This window comes from Indicator indicator, chromosome Z, assembly GCF_027791375.1.
Source record: "Indicator indicator isolate 239-I01 chromosome Z, UM_Iind_1.1, whole genome shotgun sequence".
Taxonomy (NCBI): Eukaryota; Metazoa; Chordata; class Aves; order Piciformes; family Indicatoridae; genus Indicator; species Indicator indicator.
Window position 1 is genome coordinate 44,822,341 of NC_072053.1, and position 22,575 is coordinate 44,844,915.

Sequence of the window (22,575 nt, forward strand, 5' to 3'; positions counted from 1 at the left end):
TTAATTACAAGCCAGAAATTTTCTTCTACATTTTTAAATTTGAAGATAAAATCTCCCAGAACTAAAAAGTGGATATATAAAATCTTAAAATCCAACATTATCTCGTATCAGGAGCTGTATTACGCATTCTTTAAATTTCATGTTACCATATGCTTTATTAGGATGTATTAAGTATAAAATATTATAATGCATCTTCACGTGGGCTTTGTGAAAAACATCCTGATTAGAATGTACTCAGAAGTGAGTTTTAAACTTAGAGATTGCTTTCCCACAATGCAATGCAACAAAATTCTTTTTTCCTTTAACAAGAATTTCAGCATCTGACTTCTCTTGTCGTTGTAATTTACACAGAGAGAAAATAAAATTTTAAAAAAATTTTAAAAAGAAAAAGATCTATATTTAATCTCTCAGGGAAATTAAATATATTAGAAGTTGTAAATAAAACCCGTACTATAATAAAGTTCTTGTATTTTTTCCTGTGTGATTTTGGAAGATCAAAAACCCCATTTATTTGAAATCTGCTTTTGAATTGCCTGAGAAAAATGTTACTAGAGGCCAGATATGATCCTATAAGAGATCTAAAAATAAACATCTGAAAAAGGATTGCTGAAAGGTGTGAATTGATACAGAACCTGTCTTTTAGTTTTGCTTCTAACAGCACAAATGAGAAAGTAATTCTATGTAATTGTTCGGGGTTTTTTTATTATTTTACCTTAGCTACAAGGTTTTTTAAATCCATATCTGAGTCAGTTATGTAATTTACCTCTTAAATTTATTCTAATGATATTTTCCATACTTTTCCCAATAATTTTAAATTGCATATTCTTGAATGTTAAAACATAAATTGCATGGACATGGGAGAAAAGAGAGAAAAAAGAAAAAGGGAAAAAAAGGGAAAAAATACAGCTGAGCAGGAAGCAATTCTTGTTTTATGTAAGGCATAACAAAGCAAAGTTGTTGATATAAAGACCCTAAAGGGAGGAAAGGTCATTTAGAAGGAACTGACTTTCTGGAAACAACCTCACGGAATGCCAAATTGCAAATTATTATTTTCAAAAGTGACTTTGTAAAGAATTTACAGATCAACAATCCAAACAGAAAACCAGAGGCAATCTCAGTGTGGTAAATCTCTGGTATTTCAATGCTTTCTTATGGTCAAGAATAGGGAAGGTGGAGCAGAAAATAGATTCAGGAACAGAAGCAATGAGGACATCCTGGCACCGCAATGTCTTTGCCATGTGGGAGCTGCTGTGCTCCAGCAGCATGAAAGGAAGATATTAGTTTTTCCTGGCAAACCCAGTTCCAGTGTGGTGTACCTGATTAATTTCCAATGGTGTGCCAATGAATGCCACAGAAAATAATCATGAAAGACCACAGTGGAGCTGACTAAAGCAACTGAGAAGGGTCTTTGTAGGAGAGTTCATATTTTAAGCAAAGGGCAGGATGAAAGAAAATTTTAAACAAATACTAGGAGTATTGGGAAGCCTGCAATTAGTTGCCTTTTTAGGCTTAGAGCGTAGAAACATTTTACTTTATTATGCTTATCATGGCAATAATTATCAGCATTGTTGGCATCAAGATTAGGAAAAAAAATCCGACTTCACAAAAGTAGTAAAAGACTCAATTTTTCTTTTTGCAAACCCAGTTCCTCACATAGTCAGAGGAGAAATAGTATATGGAAGGTTACTTACCAAACTTGCATAATTTATACATGTTACTTTTCTGCTTTAAGTGAAGGGCCACCTAAGAGTGGTACTCAATGTTTTGTGAGGTAGGCATGATAAAGTCCCTAAGCATCCCTACAAGACATTAATGCTCTATCTAACCTCCCTCATTTGGGATCCAGATCCTGACTGAGTGGTGTTGGAGACAGGCATCACCAAAACAATATTTAAATAAAATTGTACTTTTTACTTGTTATTTTTAGCCAATCTAACTAGAGCAATGGAATATAAGTAAAAGCACACAAAGAACTGCTAGGATATTATGGCAAATCAGAGTAATCCCAAACAGTGAGAAGTCCCCAATATACCTGATAATATGTAAATGTATACAGTTTCCTGGTCAATATTGCAAGACATTTGAATGATAACTTTTACATATTTCCTTCAAAAGAAAAAAAAGTGATGATGAGTAAATATGCATGATTAAAGGACAACAAAAAGTATCCTATTATCTGTGACACAAGTGAACTCAGTTCATTAAAAATAGACAACTGAAGCACAAAAATGCCCAACACATACTTTTTGCTTGTTTTCAACTTCCCTAAAGACTTTATATTAGATAACAATTATCTCAAGATCAGAGGATCACAGGATTTTAGGGGTTGGAAGGGACCTCTGGAGATCTTCAAGTCCAACCCCCCTGCCAGAGCGGGACCATAAAATCTAGCACAGGTTGCACAGGAACACATCCAGATGGGTCTTGAAAGTCTCCAGAGAAGGAGACTCCACAGCCTCTCTGGGGAACCTGTTCCAGTGCTCTGCAAACCTTACAGTAACGAAGTTATTCCTCATGTTGAGGTGGAGTTTCCTATGCTGTAGTTTACATCCATTGCCCCTTGTCCTATCACAGGGCACAAGTGAGAAGAGCCTGTCCCCTCCCTCTTGTCACCCAGCCCTCAGATATTTACATACATTTATTAGATCCCCTCTCAGTCTTCTCTCCAGACTAAAAAGCCCCAGGTCTCTCATCCTCTCCTCATAGGGCATGTGCTCCAGTGCTTTAACATCCTTGTAACCCTCTGTTGGACTCTCTCTAATAGATCCCTCTCCCTCTTGAACTGGGGAACCCAAAACTGGATGCAGTATTGCAGGTGGGGCCTCACCAGTGCAGAGTAGAAGGGGAGGAGAACCTCTCTCAATGTGCTGGACACAATCCTCTTAATGCACCCCAGTACACCATTGGCCTTCTTGGCCACAAGGGCACATTGCTGTCCCATGGATAACTCGTTATCCACCGGGACTCTCAGGTCCTTCTCCACAGGGCTGTTCTCTAGCAAATCACTTCCTAACCTGTACTGGTGCAGGTTTTTTTTTCCTTCCCAGGTGCAGAACTCTGCACTTATCCTTGTTGAACCTCATTAGGTTCCTCTCTGCCCAGCTCTCCAGTCTGTCCATGTCTCATTGAATGGCTGCACAGCCTTCAGGTGTATCAGCCAAGCCTCCCAGTTTGGTATCATCATCAAACTTGCTGAGCAGACACTCTGTCACTCTGTCCCCTCATCAATGTCACTAATGAAGATGTTGAACAGGACTGGATCCAGCACTGATCCCTGGGGGACTCCACTAGTTACAGCTCTCCAGCTGCTCTTGGCAACATTGACCACCACTCTTTGGACTCTATTGTGTAACCAGTTCCTAATCTATCTCACTGTCTGTTCTTCTATCCCACACTTCCTGAGCTTGCTCACAAGGATGTTATGGGAGATAGTGTCAAAAGCCTTATTAAGGCCAAGGTAGACTACAACCACTGGTCTCCCTGCATCTACTCATTCAGTTATGATATCACAGAACACTATTAGATTATAAATCAAGTATCACAGCAACACGTTGTTCACTACATTCTTTCTGGAAGATGAACAAAACTGAAGTGCTGGTATGTTCCTGAAAAGGCAGACGGCACTTTCTGATCTACACAGTAGCAAATATAGATAGAGATCTGAGATACAATGAGTCAGTTATTGTTATTGCCCTCCACTAGATCATATGATAGATTTAAGCTTAGTTTTGAATCCTCTTTCACATAATATATTCCATACTCACTGCAGATACTGGGCTTCCTGGCAAAACCACAGCTCTTTGTGCAGAACACACACACACATACACACAGAGTATATCAGAGGTTGGAAGGGACCTCAAGAGATCAAGTCCAACCCCCCTGCCTAAGCAGGATCACCTAGGATAGTCTGCACAGGAATGCATCCAGGCGCTGTGGCTATGATTCGAGCAGTCCTTCGCTCAAAGAGGGCTAAGGAGCCTCTCTCTTGTCATGCCCAGTCATGGTCTGGAGCTTTCCCTTGGCTCAGAGAGGGCTAGGGGGCCTCTCTCTTTTGTGCTTCATCACTGGGCTGTAGCCTCTTCTGGGATTCAGTTCCCTTGGAGTTTTTCCCCTTTCTACCTGGGTGAAGTTGTTGGTTTTCTAGAGCAGATTCTTCAGCTGCTACTCAGGCAGCATTTGGCTCTTGTTGCTTTCTGGGCGAGAACAAGCAAAGCTGCCTGACTTGTTGGCTGGTTTAAACTGTCCCAAGACAATTAATACCCTTTGGTAACACAGAACCCTGATAACTGGACCTATGGGATGGGGTGTATCCAAGCATGGCTAGGGGTACACACAGTTCACAGATGTGCTGTTACAGTGGAGAGCTGGAATCCCACTCCCACACTGACAATAACCAGCTCAGTCCGGAAGCAAATGAAGGAAAAACTACAATCTATGATGAAATGCAATGGATATGTGCAAATATACACTATTCACAACATTTACAAATATGTTCAATCAACAGAAAAACACAACAAAGCCCTCTGGCTCCAAGAGGGGCTGTGCTTTTTCCTCTTCCCCTTCCCAGAGCAGGCAAAAGGGAAGAAAGCCAAGAAGCTGGGAGGTTTTGGTAGACTTAGCTTGTCAAGGTCAATATGCAGGTGTGTGTTATCTTCAGCCAGAGGAGAAAAGAAGCAGGCAGGCAAACTGAAAGTGACTGTGACACTGTACTTTGTTTTGAGTACTGACTCTTAAACATTTCTATCTCTCCAATGAAAGTGTATAGAATAATCATTATTTGCTTCTTACACCCAATAGTGACTTACATTCTTTCGCTTTTCTGCTCGAACTTTGTGAAGAAAAATTAAAGACACAATCTTAAAACCATCACATGTGCTACAAAGTTAATCACTTATGGTAGGTGTTTATTGGACCCCAGGAAGTTTCCATGCTTGCACATTCACAGGTGCTTGCAATGTTAATCACACATGCTATACATTTGCCTTGGGCGTCTGGAACCTAGGAACTGTCCAGGTTAGCACATTTGCAGGTGCTTAGCTCATTGTCTGTGCTAGGGCATGTTTGGGATTTTGGCCCTTCAGGACAGCTGCCCAGAGAGGTTGTGGAATCTCCTTCTCTAGCGACATTCAAAACCCACCTGAACACGTTCCTGTGTGACCGACTCTAGGTGCTCCTGCTCTGGCAGGGGGATTAGACTGATGATCTTTTAAGGTCACTTCCAACTCCTAATGTTCTGTGATTCTGTGAAAAGATGTAAATACCAGAGCAAATTCAGGTCTACAGAGACAGTTCATGTTAAAGAAAGGCAGAAAGAAAGGCAGAAATGAGCTCTCAGAATGCATCAGATAACAAACTGTAAGGTGGAAAAGTAGACTTTTTACTGATATGGACATCAAATACAGATATCTGTCTGCCTGAGATAATGTTGTGGAAAATGTAGTTAGTTTAAATCCTAGAAGAGACCAAAACTAAAAAGCAGGTATTAAGATAGATTTTTCAGATTTTTCAGAATAACAGATTTTCACTGGATATTCAGTTGCTAGCATCTAGTAGGGGAAAATAAATACAGAATTCCATTGTTCATAAGAAAAAAATATGAATAAAAAGGGAGAAGATTTAAAAAAACTTTATAGTCTTGCTACACAAAGGAGTTATTTTTGCCACTTCAAATTGATAACACCTATTTCAAGCCCTTGAAGAGGTCAGGTTCTAGCAAACTATGGCTATGATAAATGCCATATGAAAAAAATTAAATAAGACATACTGTTGTGCTGAACATAAGTGCTGTCTAAAATGTGAGGGGTTTGTGGAGGTTGACACAGAAGAGTATACTTCTCAGCAGTTCTTTGTGTTTTTAAGTAGATTTTTTTAAGTATCTATTGACCTCCTATTTAAAAATGGTTTAGGTAGGGGACATCGGCCTTACCAACCTGTAAAGTACTAAGACCATGTGAAATGATACAAAAATGCAAAACAATTAGTAGATCTTCAAGTTCCACACTGATAGAATGTAATATGATAACATAATCACAATACAATCTGTATCCCAGGGGTAGGCAGAAACCAGAAATGTAACTCATGTAGTAGTGTAACGGAACTGCAGTTCTCTCTACCTGTAAAAGGCAATGTTGCCTGTACCTGTGGTGTTACTGTAGATGTCATCTACTCCAGCTTTGAATGGAAATAGTGATAGTTTCGATGAGAAACATTAACACATACCATCTCTTTGGGGGCCTCGATACCTGCTTCTCAGGGCAGAAAGCGTTCTTGTAGCATGTGATAATGTCACAAAATGGCATCTTCAGAGCGCACTGCCTTAGTCAAGATTTGTAGCACAGGGACTTTTTCACAAGCCTGACATCTGTCTTGGGATAATCATAGCTCTCAGATGTTGTGCAGATCATTTTCTCTCAAGTCTTACAGTTTCAGAAAAGGCCTGAATGTTTACTGTGTCAGTTCCCATCAGCAAAGAGGTGTAACAGCTCCAGGCACCCAAGAATGCAGGCAGTATTGTGACTACAGCACTGCCAATAGAAACCCGCCAGGAAAATAGAGCCCACAGCAGAAATGAAGGGTGTGAGCTGGAGGCAGATGAGTGTTCTGCAGAGTGGGCACTGGCATGGCTCTATGTGGGAATGTCAGTGCAGGAGAGATCTGTACCCCTACCCCACCCCAGCATCTGCACATCATCCTGTGCAGAACTGAACCACCCTGAGACATCCTGAGGGGAGATGCCCTTGTCTCTCTACTTGCTCCTCTCCTTGCTCTAGTCCTCATGCCCCTGCTCAGCTCAGCATGTGGCCAACCTGAGAGCCATGGTTATGCAGGAGAGGGAGCAGGGAATGGTTGCATCTTTTTGGAGAGCCAGTCTTCAGGGAGTTGCAGAAGAAAGTCATTCGAGTCTGTCTTTTGTTCTAAGGGGGTAGCTTAAGGAAGAAAACAAGCTACCAAGGAAGACTATGCCAAACACAACTTTCAAGAAATCCAGCAGCAGGCACCCATCCCAGGGGAGATCCAAACACTTGCAGAGATGTCAGGCCTGGGTACAGCAGACCCACCTCTGGCATATGCAGCTCCAACTGGACATGTGTCTTGAAAGAGCAGCTGTATTGAAGCTGCCAACATTAAAGAGGAAAAATAAAAGATCATAAGTTTATATGAAAGAACTTGTTCATCTCAAAGGCATGAGATATTTCAGATGTATGAAACACAACAGCTCTTCAAATTTATTTGCTTTACGCTTTCTTCTCCTGCCAAACTGTGTTTGCTTTATATATTACATGAATGAGTCCTGTTTGCTGCTCCTACATCAGGCAGAAATCTCTGTGTAGCGGAGGAATTATTATTGTTGGCTGTTCTGTTGTGTCTTCAAGACAGTTTGAAGTTATAAAGTAAGCCATTGTGTATTCATGTGAGGTTCATCTTCCACACTGTAACTGTGTCACTGATGCTACTGCAGTTCACTTTCTTGCAGATGGCCTTTGGCAATCCCTCATATACACACAATGGCAGTATCAGTATTTCTGTGGAGCTCTATACCTTTTACAGAATTGCAATTTACATATGCAAAATTCTTTGAGGGTCAAAATTTTCCAATGGCAATATTAATTTAGTCCTTTGCAAATGTTATTTAATGTTCCAAACAGTGTTTGGATGTGGTATGGTTATTTCCATTAGAGTGGCCTCAGGTATTACATATTCTAATGCATGTAGACTTGGATTATTCATATAGATCCTGTTTATTAGAGAGAAAACATTTCTCACTGCACTGAGGAGATATATTTTTAAATCTGTTTCTTTTTGTAAGCAGCAGGTGCTTTTATAGTAAAATTATTTTATTTTTTAACTTGATATGTTAATCTTTCTTTCCAACCACTCCTCAGCAAGCTGAAGAGATGAAAAGTGCAGATTCCTTGAGCATGAGCAGGAAAACAAAAAGGAATCTCAGAAAAAGTCCCTTTGCCTCTTCTGAAAAGGCTATTCATTTGCCATACTGTAAATGACTCATTTGTGTTTTCCAAAGTTTCCCAGTGCCAGAACTGCCTCTGTTTTGTAGGGTCAGGCATCTCTCCAAAAGTACAAATACACTCACATATGCAAGAGGGCTCCTGTGGCTGCAGAGGCTGCTAAACTTAGAGGGTGCTGTCATATCACATGCTCCCAGGGCTCCAGTGCCTTCCCATGTTGTAGCTGGTCAGTTCCAGCCTGTTGACCTGGCACTGACTCCTCACAGTGAAAACACAGTGGGATCCATTCTCTTATCATGGACAAGTAATGCACATAAAAACTGGTGAATGAAAGGGGAATACACCTCTTTAGCTTTAGCATGACAATGGTGCTTTGAATGCTTACAGCATTTTTCAGTGAACTATCTGGAGAACGGAGAATAATTTCTCCCTTCCCTGTCATTTGTTTATTCTCCTTGTAGAAATCTGTAGCAGCATACCTAGCACCTCTCATTAGTGTAAGGGTCTCAAAACACACCTTCATTATTTTCAGTCAATTTTCTCTTTCCATAACTTAGGAAGGGACACACATTTTATTTCAATGCAATTAACGTTCCATCTTTGATGGATCTGCCCATCCGCACCAACCACGTCCCTTGTTGCACAGTGGCTTTGATGAAATTGATATATAAGGTGGTCTGGGATCATCTGTTTGATATTAGTAGATATGCCTGGTAATTAGAAGACAACATGAGTGGAATTACTATGAGTCAGAATTTATAAAATGTGCAGACAAAAGATTAAATTGCAGACTAGTAATTCAGTGAAATCCTGTAGTTGCCAATAAGTGACATGCATCTCACCCGTAACTAGCACAGTAATGGTTCAGATAATTACCAGCTTTGATCTACACCATTGCCTTCTGTAACCTTTAGATTAGCAAACCAAGCCAGGCAGCTACAACACCACCAAAATTAACCAACCAAAAAAAAAAAAAAAAAAAAAAACAAAAAACCAACCAAACCAGAAAAAGACCTCAAAAAAATCCCAAAACAGCCCAATATACTGCTATTCTGTAGAGATTGCTCTTTACAACTACCTGAAAGGAGGTTGTAGACAGGAGGTGGGGCTTGGTCTCTTCTCCCAGGCAACCAATGGCAGCAAGAGGACATAGTCTCAAGCTGCACCAGAGGAAGTTTAGGCTCGCGGTGAGGAGAAAGTTCTTCACGGAAAAAGTAACTGGCCAATGGAATGTGTTGCCCAGGGAGGTGGTGGAGTCACCATCCCTGGAAGTGGTCAAAAAAAGACTGGGTGTGGCACTTGGAGCCATGGTTTAGTTGTCAGGAGGTGTTAGGTATTAGGCAGTAAATTGGACTTGATAATCTCTGAGATCTTTTCCAACCTGGTTGATTCTGTGATTCTCTCCAGCTCCTTCTTTCTTGCAGAAAAACTCAAATAAAGAGTTTATTCTGAAGATGAATGAAATTGGACTGATTTAACCTGCAGAAACTAGAGCTGCAGATTTGAATTCTCACACTGGAATTTCCCAGATTTCTAGCCCCAGGCACTTAAAAGCAGATGTTCTATCTGAATGGTAGGAAAAAAAACATATAATAGCTTTTAAAAGGACTTGATCTAGAGGTCTCTGAAGTAAATGGAAGTTTTCCTGTTTTCTTCACTGACTTTAGATCCAAGCTCCAGGAAAGTATTAGGGGTAGCATTTGTTTTATTTTAATGGCAAATAGTAACCTCATAAATTTAAACATCATCTGGGTCAATTGTGGTGATGGACTGCTTCTTAGTCAAACAATATTATATTCGTGAGAATGAAGCAAAATTGGATGCTTATTCTTTGAATGACCCAGAAATAGAATGGGAGTAGAAGTTTTGGGTTAAATGTGATAGTAACTTAGGTAAAAAATATCTTGTTTCCTTGGGGTTTTTTTGTTTGTTTTTTTTTTAATATTGTGTAAAATAAATTGTATGATATAATTATTTAGTGTCTATTTTATTATGTGTACTTCTACTCAGAGGGTTGGCATTATTGTTCCTAACAGTGATGGATACAAGCAGATCATGCCCTATGACCTCTACCACCCCCTTCCTCGGTATGTAAACCAATCAACCAGCTTCTAGGGTTAACAAATACATTTACTTCATTGGGGTTTTTTCTCTCTTCTCTGCATTTCTGCTTTACTCTTAAATTGAGTTAACAGATGCTGTTTTTCCCTTGCTCTAAACTCCTGCGGATTAACCTAAAGATGTTCAAGTGTTATCCTGTCATTATAAATTGATGCAGAACTGAAATTGTATTCTAGCTGAAGCAGCAATGCACAATTATTGTATGTGGTCTATTTTTTTTTCTCTTCCCTCATCCCCAGCACTCCTCTTCCCTTTCGTGTCATACCTTTCCTTTTTACTTCTTTTCAGTCACGTCTGAACAGGACCCTAGCCTGTAGCTTTGTAATGAAACTCTCTCTCTTTCTAGTAGTGCTGCTTTTGGCATGCTTATAAATTGAGAGATTTCGGATTTAGACAGTATTAGTGTTGTGTTTTGATCTGAAAAACTATCCTAATGCCTTCCCTAGGGGTTTTCATTGTCTTTTCTAAGAAACCAGAGATCACATGTAGGAATAGAATTAAGGCCTGATTTGTGCTATTAATTATCTCACAATTAAGATGTCTTTAGTGCAAGACGAGATTATCATGGAAGAAATCATATGACCAATTACTCTTAAAGCAGTGAATAAAATTGGTGCTGATAAAAATGTTTGGTAGCTGAAATACAATAACCTTTAGGTTTTGAAATCCTTCCTGGACATGTAACATTAGTGTGCTGTGTTTTTTTCTTCATGAATTTATTGTGTCATGGTGTATATAATCACAGAAAGGCTCCCCATAGGCAACATGTTAGTCTCATCGTGGTGAGGAAACAACCTCTCTCAACTCAAGGTGAGGTCTAATGCAGAGAATGCAAATACAGCATATTTACATTCAACAGATTCTCCAGCCAAATCAGGGACCCACACCAAGTTATCAGTGAGAAGACAAAGAAAAGAACAGTTTACTTGCCAAACATTGTGGCTGCTATTCATGCTGACACTCTATCAATGATCTTTGTAATTTGTATTAAACTTTTCTCTTGCTAGCTAGGTACTTATGGTTATGTACACACAGTCATTATCACTTGAGACATTCATGAGATGCACTTAAAAAATATATCCCTATAGCTAATTCCTTTTTTTTTCCCTGGAAAACAGTTTTCTCCATTTTTTTTTTTAAACCCCATGTATGTGCCTCCTAACCTCAAAAAATTAAACTTCTGTTAGTAAGGAATATAGAAGCTAGAGAGTTTAACACCCCAGCTTTAAATAAAACAGATTTAATTTCAATTGCGTACAAAGGACAGGGAACAGCTTTATATACAGGATGATTCAGCAGTATTTAATAGTAGAGAGGCTGTATTTCAGGAAAAAGCATCCTGAGTTGACATCTAGGCAGAGGCTTTTTTACTGCTGATGAAAATCCAAAATAAAGCATCAAAATGAGGTGTTTAACTTTCAGTAACACTGAAAACAAACAAACAATCAAAACGTTCCCTGAAAATGATCAAGAGGTTAAGCCTGTTTGTCAGGCGGTTCTGGATTATGTTCTCAACTCATAGCAATCCCTTTACGTCCATTCTTCCAGCTACACTATTCTCCTTTAGTCTTCCTCATCGATTACTCAGGCTGCAGCTACTGGCTGGGACCTCTCTCCTCCTCTTTCCCTCAAGCATTTCATTGCTGTTTCCCTGTTCTCCCTTTCCCTTTCTCACATTTGTGTTCCTATGAACCCATGAAGAGGCCACAGGTTTTCTTCCCTTGCTCCAAAAGGCAAGACACAGCTACAACTCTTCTTCACACCTCAGAGGCAGCAGAAATCTAAACAAGGCAGCAGCCCACAAGGCCAGCAAGAGACAGGGCCAAATCAGGGGAATAAAGATTGTAATTCCTCTGAATCTGCAGAGTTTAGGCAAAAATACTCCAGATTAAAAAAAAATTAAAAAAAAAAAAAAACACAAAACAAGAGCAAACAAACAGCAACACCAAAAACTAAGCCATAAAAACTCCTTGCATTAAGAGTCTGAACATGGAACTTCATACGAGGCACAGAGGAAAGTGACAAACACTCCATAAAAAGTGGAAAGTAAATCTTTAATGGCATGTTTGTAAAATTCCCCTAGTATAATCCCTCAGCCTTGAATTTTATCATGAAGAGTGAAAGGTTCAGTGTATATAGTGCTTGCTTTTAACACACCACTAATTCCCTTCACAAAGCAGTGTTTGATCCTTTGTACCTTGAGAGAATGTGACGCCTGCTTTAGGAGCTGAGCAACAGAGAAACTTCATCTTCCTATGTACACTCATACAAAATCTGAGGTCCAAACTACTTGCCTAGATTTAAGATGTTTGGTATTGCTGAGGTCGCCTAGGGCATCTGGAAACTTGTTCCAGAGACTCCTTTGTGCCATCTCATTTTATGCACAGGAAAAATACTGCTGCACTGGTGGCAGCAGTATTTGCTGTTCATGAGTTTCAGTCCTCTTCATTTAGTTTTGTGGTAGCGAGAAACCTTAGCTATATTCTGGGAAACTTGTTCAGCAGTGCAAATTGCTAAAATATTGCTAAAATTGCCCATTCATGACATACGTGGTTTATGCTGAGGCCACAATGATATGGCATGATGTAAACATGCTTTCACTGCTCCTGGGTGATAAGTTGTAGAATGAATCACTGACTTCACTATTCATAAACAACTATTAACATAAGCCATTTCACATGGAGTTTTATGATATCTCCAGCCAATAGCTAAGTATGGGTAATGCTTACATGCACTGAGGCTGTTGAGAAACAGATGGGTTGATACGATGAGAGAGGAAGATAAACATTTCTCATATTACTTAACAATTTTGGTGATCCTGCAATTGTTACTTAACAAAAATAACTCATTTTTTTTAAGTGGGAGAAAAAAATCGCTACCCTTCCCCTTTTTATTTTTCCTTCTTGCCTGAAAGAAGGAGCAGGTGTGTTTTTTTTCCACAAAACTCCAACTTTTAAAGTCAAGAAATTTAAACTATACTAGAATATACACTATGGACAGGCACATAAAATTATGAAACCACACAGAGATTTTTGCATATGCATCACTGTAAAACATTGTTGTCCTATTTTCAGAACATCCACACTGTTCTGTGGGTTTGTCATCAAATGTTGTCTCAGTTCCTCTCACTGCCTCTACTGCAATGAAACAAAGCCCAAGTGGTTTATCCACCACACATCCTATCAGTGAAGTCAGAACTTCTTTTTGGTAATTTTATTCCATCTTTTTTTTTTCCAGCTCAACTCCTTTGCTTCCTTAGAAGGAAACTGTTTCCCTGCAGGTTCATGCAAAAAGATCATTAGCTTCAAAGCATGTTGAGCTTCTGGTGATTTGTGACAAAGATTCCTCAGAACATGACAAAGAGTCAAGATATGATAACCCCAACAATTAAATAAAATAAATCAAATTTAAAGTATTTAGAGTTGCCCTATTGTTAATCACTGATTTAGCGGGAGAGAATAATCACATATTACTAATCTCTGTCATAAAGACAGCAACCACAAGACTATTTATCTTCTGTGGCTATTTATAAATATATATATATGTGTATATGATCATTCTCTACTAACATTAATCATAAGGGAACCCCTGCTGCAGATAGCAGTTTATGCATCTGAGGAGTGTGGGTTGGTGTGGGACCAGTAGGGGTTCCTTTTCCTGATGCCTCTCTATTTTGTGGGGCTTTTCTTCACCAGATGGGAAAGTACACCCTGGACTGCCTGTTCCTCATCCTGTGGAGGGGGTGTCCAAAGCCGCAGCCTCTCATGTGTGGAAGAAGATATTCAAGGACATATCAGCCCCGTAGAAGAATGGAAATGCATGTATACTCCAAAGATGCATGTTGTCCAGACTTGCAATATATTTGACTGCCCAAAGTGGCTTGCTCAGGAATGGTCTCTGGTAATCAGTCTATCTTTGTTGGTTTTGTATTTACTGCATTAGGTATATGTATTTTAATTATAGTTTAGAGAGATTATGGAAGTAGGAATATTCTCTACTTTTCTGTCCTTATTATCATGATGTCCATTTTAAATAATACTATCTGTATAACTACAAATAAAATACTCAGGAGTAATGCGTTAATAAAATCAACATGATTAAGGAGAATGATGAAAAACTAAATCAGATCTGTAAAATTAATTGCTGACCTTCTGTTAATAATAGTCTGGGAACATAAATGAAGTGAACAAAACAAAACCTTTAAGTAATAATATATTTTTATTACAAATTCTCAGCCATAAAATGTTTATCAGTTGCTGAGAAATTTCCAGAAATACCTAAAGATATAAATGACTATGCTGTGTAATGCTTGCACCTGCCTGTTCCTGACTTGTGTTTCCTTGTGTGCAAGAGTAGCAGTCTTTGAAATTATTTTCTGCAAAAGTAGGAAAGTACTTTGATTTTGTACATAAAGACTTAATCTTTAATGCAGTTTCTCACCACCCCTGTCTCTCAACAAGTGAAATGGGTTTTAAATGCTAAGCTAGCTCACCTACAGGTAAAGCATTCTTGATTGATTGCAAAGTGAGTCTGGGGGGAGAAAGCCCAAACAGTTTCCCATTCTGTTTGATGTTCCAAAACAGCTGAGTATCATTTCTGTTAACCCATATGACCCAGTACTTTGTCCAACCAAAGACCAGTGGCTCCAGACAAAACTGAAGGGTATTATTAAGCACCTCCAAAATGGATAGATGGGCACAAGCCAAGTAACTGAGAGACTGCCACTGCAAGAGAAATCCAGCAGAAAAATGTCCAAATTAAGTAAATGTACAGGTCAAAAAGGCAAACATTTTATACCTTATCCATAACTACTAAAAATTATTAATTATTTATGTTCATAGTTGCGTATTTCTTCACCACATTTTACTCTCTTGTACACACTTCTATTGCATATTCCCCGATATTTATGATTCCTGTGATGTATCACACACACCTTTTTTTTTTTTGTCTTTTTTGTCCCCCAGTGCACTGTGACTTGTGGACAAGGACTCAGATACCGTGTCGTCCTTTGCATTGATCACAGGGGGATGCATACAGGAGGGTGTAGTCCTAAAACAAAGCCACACATAAAAGAAGAATGCATCATACCCACTCCTTGCTACAAACCCAAAGGTAATGAGGCAGAATGGTTCTCATAACTTTTTCAGAGCTCCTCATATTAAGTAGTTTTGGTTTGTTGCTGTTAGCCCTGTTTCTACCTGCACAGAGTTGTGAGTTTGCCATTTGTGTTTCAGTCTGCTTGCTAACAACTTGGAGTGAATGCTGGCCCCCTCCTCTTGTTTACAACCTCTGAGGTTTTCATTGTTTCTTTGGTGTAGCAGACTAAGCCAAATAAATGTAAACTGGATCAAAGTGTAATTAGGTTTGGTCTCACTGATTGTGTCTGGACTAAATTTGCCCTGTATTTTATAAAGAATGGAATATATAAATAACATTTAAAGTAGATAACTGTAAACATATTCTTTAAGTGCCTGTTCACAATTTGAAGCCCAAATATAGTATTGTATGGAAAAACATGAAGTTCTTCTTACTAGCAAAATTTGACAGTCTTGAAACGTTTTATAGCAAGAAGTACTCACAATCTGTGTAGAAATGTTTCTTCATTTGTACATGAGGCAAAGCATAACACTGGGTTAAACTACCCCCATTTTGTTGAGAGAAGGCTAAAATAACTCTGTAGCTCTTTGAAGATTCTTATGGTGCTGTGAAGGGGATTGTTAATTACCCTTACAATATTAATAAATGATAAGGCAAACGGGTATTAATAAAAATATTAGTAAACCTTTCTTAATGAAAATTGCCAAAATTCATTAAATAGAATCATTGTACGGTTGCAATATATATTTACAATAGGAATATACAGTCTTAGGGCAAAATACAAACAACTATATGCAAATTAGGAGGCAGTAACTTGGAAAGAGAAGGTCCTCAAGAGCAGATAGTGCTCGATTACAGCAGGGGGAGACTGGGTAAGAGCCTTTAAACACAAAGAGCAATGAATTAATTACTCACAGCTTGTTCTACCCACATGGGGGATATTGCTGCTCCTGTTATGTTAGCTTTGGAGCGCTCTCATACGGCAGATTGCCAGCAAGGAGAGTTTACTGCATGGTTCCAGGCTGATCTGGCTTCAGCAGATGGTGGGCAGTTAATGACAGTTGTCGCGATGGGCGCTTGTGTGGTTCTTGGGTAAACTGAGGCATGGTAAGATTTTAGTGGCAAGGGGAAGCAGGCCAGGCTGATCCAGCTTCTAGGCTTGTGGCTTCTCCAGCTTGTTGTGTATGGGCTGTGGCTTTATCCCAGGCTCTGGACCAGGCACTTGAGGCAGGGCAGGGCAACTCGAGGCAGGGCAGGGCAACTCAAGGCAGCTTCTATGAGATGGGTCCAAGTAGGCTTGAAAGCAAGGCTTAAGCAGGGACAATGCTTAAAGCAAGGTTTGGTTTGAAGCAAGCCTGAAAGCAAAGTCTGAAGCAAGGTTTAAAGCAAGGCAAAGGTGACTACCAAGTCAATATATATACCTGGCCAGCGATTGGTTGGTCCAATGGGGCACTGAAGCTAACGTGTAGCTGCCCAATGGAAAGGCTTTCTGCCAAGCTATAACCATAAGAGACAGAAACAAAGGCCTTTTCTCTGGGGGAGCAGTGGTCAGCTCATGTGCTATTATCCCAGGTAAACAACTTGTTTACCAGACAGGCAGGAGTCCTGTTCCCTTTGTTCTTTTTCCCATGTTGTCCTGTTTTTCTGCAGGAAGGAGGGGAGAGAAAGGGACCTTGTCTAGACATCTTAAGGCCTGTCTGGATTTGTACCATGCCATGTCATGGCCCTACCACAACATATGGGGTGGGAATATTAGAAAAACTCCTAGGAATTGAGTTGGTGGGCAGTGCCCAGGTGCAGCAGACACAGGTGCATGACTATTTGCACAGATACATCATTGTGCCTGTGTTTGTGTGAGTGTGCAACTCTTTTGATACAACTGCTGCTGTCTGTGTGCTGACTAGCTTATGCAGATCTAAAAAGGAACAGGGAAATTTGGGATATCAATTTCTGCACTCAGTGGGCAATGGTGGGTGCAGTGGCCAACTTTCAAGACTCATGTTTTATCTGGACCATGAGAATTCGCTGTGCCTGCCAGCCAAAACCCACAGAACCTCTAGGGAGCAATGGGTATGTTTGCACTAGATTTTCCTGGCTGACATAGCTCAATCTGTCAACTTTGCAAAATGAAAAAGTCAGCTCTGTGATTGTGTTAGCATGACTGAGCCTCATACAAAGATGCAGTGGGTTTGGGCTCAGTCAGTCACCTCTTTTTATGGGTTTTATCTTTTTTGTTGTCCAATCCTGCCTGCCTGCATCATACAGTGTAAACAAAATGTAATAAATAGATAGAAAAATTGGGTGCCACAAACCATTCACAACTGACTTCTGCCTAGGGAACCTAAGAAGGGTAAAAGACCAACTAGGAAATCCTTGTTTCCCTGCATCTGTTAAGTCTCTTCCAATGGGATTTGTCTGGGAATAAAGTAAATTGCTGTTTTCTGCAAGTCAACTCTTCCAAAAAACTGGGTAAACCCTTATGCTGCCCTTTGCAGTACATACATGATTAATTTCAGATTGTAGGCAATTATTTCTTTCTACCATTTTTTCCCATGGGGTGGAAAGTCTTACATAAAGAAAACTGTTTCTCTTGGGTTTAATGTTACTCCTCATCTTGATCCTGCAATGCTCTCACAGTTCTCCCTTCATATGGTAATGTTTGAGTACAACTGTATCTGAAGGTTAAATCACACTTTAAGAAGAGAGTTGGACTAGGTGATATCCAGAGGTTTCTTCTAATCATAATTATTTATGTGCTGGAAATTTGTCCTTTTTAGCTCACAAATCTAGAGTTAGAAATTTAGTGCAGTAGGGATAGTGAAGTACCTCTCTCATACTTAGTATTTTGATCTTAGCCTGATAATTTTTGTTTTTTTGGAGTTTGATTAACATAAAGCAGAAAAAAAAAAAGTCTTCCTAGCTTGCTAAAGCAGCAAGACAAAAGAATAAAGTGGAATTCCCTCTTCTTTTAACACACTGTGATAAACAGAATAAGAATGCAAGTAGTCCATGTGATGTGTTTGATTTTAGTTTATTCAAACACTGAGGCACTTTATCTTACACCAATAGTGGGAAAAAAATAGGACATACCTGAAATAAATATTTCGGTTCAGTTTACTTAATATATCTTTCTGTATAATATAGGATGTAAGTGTTTTAATTGGAACTATTTTATAAAAGAAGAGATTTTACTTTGCTCTGTAAAGGCAAAAATTCCTCATGATAGGAATGCTTTGTATTAATTTTTAATAGATGTTATACAGCACAACATACATCATCAACATTTTTAATCCCCCAACAAATTTTACATAGATTACAATTAACTACTCTTCTGAAAAAGAAAAGTTATTTTTAAAAGTTACATAAGAGGCAACCATGCACAAGAGCATTTGGGTTTTCCAAGCACTGGCATTCAAGTAAAAAACCTTGTAAGACCTGCCTTTTCAAAACCCATAAAACAAACTGCTGAGCATATAAATAGAAATATCTTATACACATCTTGGATTTTAAAAAATGTGGTAAAATATAGATTAAACTAAGAGCTGTGCTGGCAAATATTCATTATTAAATTACATTAATAAATATGTTAAGAGTAAGAACCTGGCAAGCTCATTCTAATAGAGAGGTATAGTAACTAAATACCTTCTTTTCTTCAGTCTTTACTCCTAAGACCTGCCCCTGTGAACTCCAGACCCTGGAGGAAGCATAAAAAGCCTGGATAAGGGAACCTCTCCGCTAGTGAATGAAGACTGGGTTAGGGATCAGTTGCACAAACTGAATATTCACAAGTCAATGGGCCCTGATGAGATGCACCTAAGAATGTCGAGAGAGCTCCCTGGTGTTATCGCTCTGCCACTCTCCATCATTTTTGCAAAATCATGGCAGACAGGAGAGGTGCCTGAGGACTGGAGGAAAACCAGTGTCACTCCAGTCTTCAAAAAGGGCAAGAAAGAAATTCCAGGAAACTACAGACCAGTGAGCCTCACCTCCATCCCTGGAAAAACGATGGAGCTGCTCATTCTGGAGGTCATCTCTAAGCACTTGGAAGAGAAAAAGATAATCAGGAGCAGTCACCATGAATTTACCAAGGGGAAACCATGCTTGACTAATCTGATAGCCTTCTATGGTATCATAACTGAATGGGTAGATGCAGGGAGACCAGTGGTTGTAGTCTACCTTGGCCTTAATAAGGCTTTTGACACTATCTCCCATAACATCCTTGTGAGCAAGCTCAGGAAGTGTGGGATAGAAGATGGATTAGGAACTGGTTACACAATAGAGCGCAAAGAGTGGTCATCAGTGGTGCCAAGTCTAGCTGGAGAACTGTAACTAGTGAAGTCCCCCAGGGATCAGTGCTGGGTCCAATCCTGTTCAACATCTTCATCAATGACATTGATGAGGGGACAGAGTGACAGAGTGTCTGCTCAGCAAGTTTGATGATGATACCAAACTGGGAGGCTTGGCTGATACACCTGAAGAGGCTGTGCAGCCATTCAATGAGACATGGACAGACTGGAGAGCTGGGCAGAGAGGAACCTAATGAGGTTCAACAAGGATAAGTGCAGAGTCCTGTACTTGGGAAGGAATAATAAACTGCACCAGTACAGGTTAGGAGGTGATTTGCTAGAAAGCAGCCCTATGGAGAAGGATCTGGGAGTCCTGGTGGACAAGAAGTTATCCTTGGGACAGCAATGTGCCCTTGCGGCCAAGAAGGCCAATGGTATTGCATTAGAAAGAGTACATTAGGAAGAGTGTTTCCAGGAGATCGAGGGAGGTTATCTTCTCCCTCTACTCTGCCCTGGTGAGGTCCCACCTGGAATATTGCATCCAGTTCTGCATTCCCCAGTTCAAGAGGGACAGGGATCTACTTGAGGGAGTCCAACAGAGGGCTACCAGGATGATTAAGGGACTGGAGCACATGCCTTAGATGATTTGTGAGTGGCAACAGATCTAGCCTTGATTCTCCTCAGAGGTCTGAGGCTCACTCCCTTTTATTTGTTCTTTTTCCCCTGACCCTAGCCCAGAATATTCTGTTCAAATGCAGAACTCCTTTTCAAATTATAGTGCCAAATTTGCTCTTGCTGCTTACTCTTGTAGAGCTAAAACAGCTCCACTGCCTTCAGCTCAAATTCTTCACTTCAATACCGCATGAAAGCAATACGGCTCAAGAAGAGGCATGGCCCTGTGCTCCCCAGAGGAGAGCAGCTCATTATGCTGCACACATGTCCTGGAGGGAAGGAAAAGCAGCCCTACTGTTTCCATTAGAAATGACAGGAAAACTATCAACCTTGCATTTTAAAGCCGTATAGCTATTGAACTGATAAACCTAACACTGGAAAGAATAGCTGGACCATTTTATTGCAATTTCACAATTTTCCTGTGGTATCACTCTTCAAAACAGGATTTCCTTCCTTTTTATAGTCTGTAAAAAAAGCTCTTTGTGCCTTCCGATGTTCTAAAATGTAAACGTAGACACATCCACTTTATACATTTTGCTTTTGCAACGGCAGCGCAGTTACACAGTATGAAAAGTGAGCCATTCTGGCTTTAGAATGCCACAGCCCTTCGTGCTGCAACAGTGAGCTATCTAGCTCCACAAAGTTGTAAGTGTTACAGCCAAGTTAATAAAGTAGTTTCTTTCTTTCTCTCTTTTTTCCCTCCTCTCCTTTCTTCTTTGTGATCAGCTTCTATGCGGAAGAAAGCATACATGCATCACAAACATGCTCAGAGACAGAGAGAGCAGGCTGGCACATGCAGAAAGCATTACTGCATGCTTTCTATTTTCATATGCTTGTTGTTTGTTCCATAGAAAAACTTCCCGTGGAAGCAAAGTTGCCATGGTATAAGCAGGCCCAAGAACTGGAGGAAGGAACAGTGGTGTCTGAAGAACCTTCGTAAGTCTGATAAATTTGCTTACAAGAGGTCCTCCTGGTGTGGGGATCTGAGGCTTGCAGTGAATTAGCACAGTCTCTTGAAATTTTATATGACTTTCATTAGAGTCTGAAGGCTAAACCCAACCCTATGGAAATCAATGAGCTTAAGGCTGTGTCACACTTATGTTTGAAAGACAGAATTCAAGACAGAAAATGCAGTTCAAATTTGAGAAAATATGTACATGTTTTAATGAAGCTCATTTACAATAATAGCGAGTCTGTCTACCTGTGCGGTTGTATGTTCCCAGCTACTACTGTATCTCTGCAGATCAAACCTTTATTTATTCTCACAATACTCCTGTGAAGTAAGAGGTAAAATACAAGGCAGCCAGTCTTGATTCCACCTTACCTTTCTGCCCAGGAAAAGCAGAGTAGCAGCAAATAAAATTACTTAACTTTATCAAAAAATAAACTAGAAATATTACCGATGTGGTTTAGATAGCATTATCATCACTTCAGGTATTTTCCTTTTCCAACTTTTCTAGCTACTTCACAGTCTTTATGCAGTCACCTTTGCAAGATGGATCTCAGTTAGGATCTTGTACTCTTTTTAGCAGCACTTCCTTCTGCTGCAGATCCTCCTGGGTGCCACGTTGGCCTACACGCATAAGGACAGCACCCTCATATTAGGACTGCCTGAAATGATGGAGACTGTATATTTTCCTCCTAACTACATAAAATTAACTCATTGTGTTCCTTAAATGTAACTTTTCCCCCCTCTACTTTTGTATTCATTTTTCTTATGTTTTGTGAAAAAAAATTGCCACTGAGTTAGGAGATGGAGAATATAAAATAGTTTCAGGTAATGCTGATATAAAAAAATGTTACAATAAAAAGCGGGGGGAAACCCAATTCCCCTTAGGAATGGGGGGAAACCCAAATCCCCCTGCCTTTTTAATATATCAGCAGGAAAATTCCGATTATATGAATCTAACTTGGTGTAGCCATCTTCTTCAAACAGTGTTGTTGAAAATACAATTTAGCAGTTTCTGTATGTGCTACATTTCATCAATAGCAGGATTGAAAGAAGAAGTCAGGAAAATTGGTTGGTTTAGCTTTTAAACAGAATTTCATTAAAAAGAAACTTTTATTACCATAATTAATCTTCCATGGCCCAAAGATATTACAATGAAAACTGTTGTACCATATGAACTTTTAGCAATAGTTAAATAACTAAAGATATTAAAATAAACAAATAATTTAAAATATTGGTTTGGATTTTGTACTCTGGAACTGTGATAAACACATGCTATAACTGTAACCTCTTTACAGAGCTTTAATTAGTATCTAGTTCCTTGTGGCTGAACACAAGTCATTTTTAATTGCAACTGCAGTTGTATATTAGGCAAAAAAACATTGTCCTTTATGTAATATAATTGCAGAGGTTTTGTAGTTGATCTGGATTGAAGTCATTTGAAACTGGAATGTTGAAGCAGAGCTCAAAATATATAATGAAG

General features: G+C 39.5%; 1 protein-coding gene across 1 annotated transcript in view; it reads left to right on the forward strand.

The window, feature by feature from the left end:
- Positions 1–22,575, forward strand: part of ADAMTSL1 (ADAMTS like 1) — a 198,913-nt gene that overhangs the window by 89,648 nt on the left and 86,690 nt on the right. The window contains exons 12-15 of the mRNA XM_054397580.1: positions 10,004–10,054; positions 13,784–13,988; positions 15,053–15,200; positions 20,995–21,079. Of these exons, the coding sequence (XP_054253555.1) occupies positions 10,004–10,054; positions 13,784–13,988; positions 15,053–15,200; positions 20,995–21,079 (489 nt within the window). The remainder of the gene's footprint in view (positions 1–10,003; positions 10,055–13,783; positions 13,989–15,052; positions 15,201–20,994; positions 21,080–22,575) is intronic.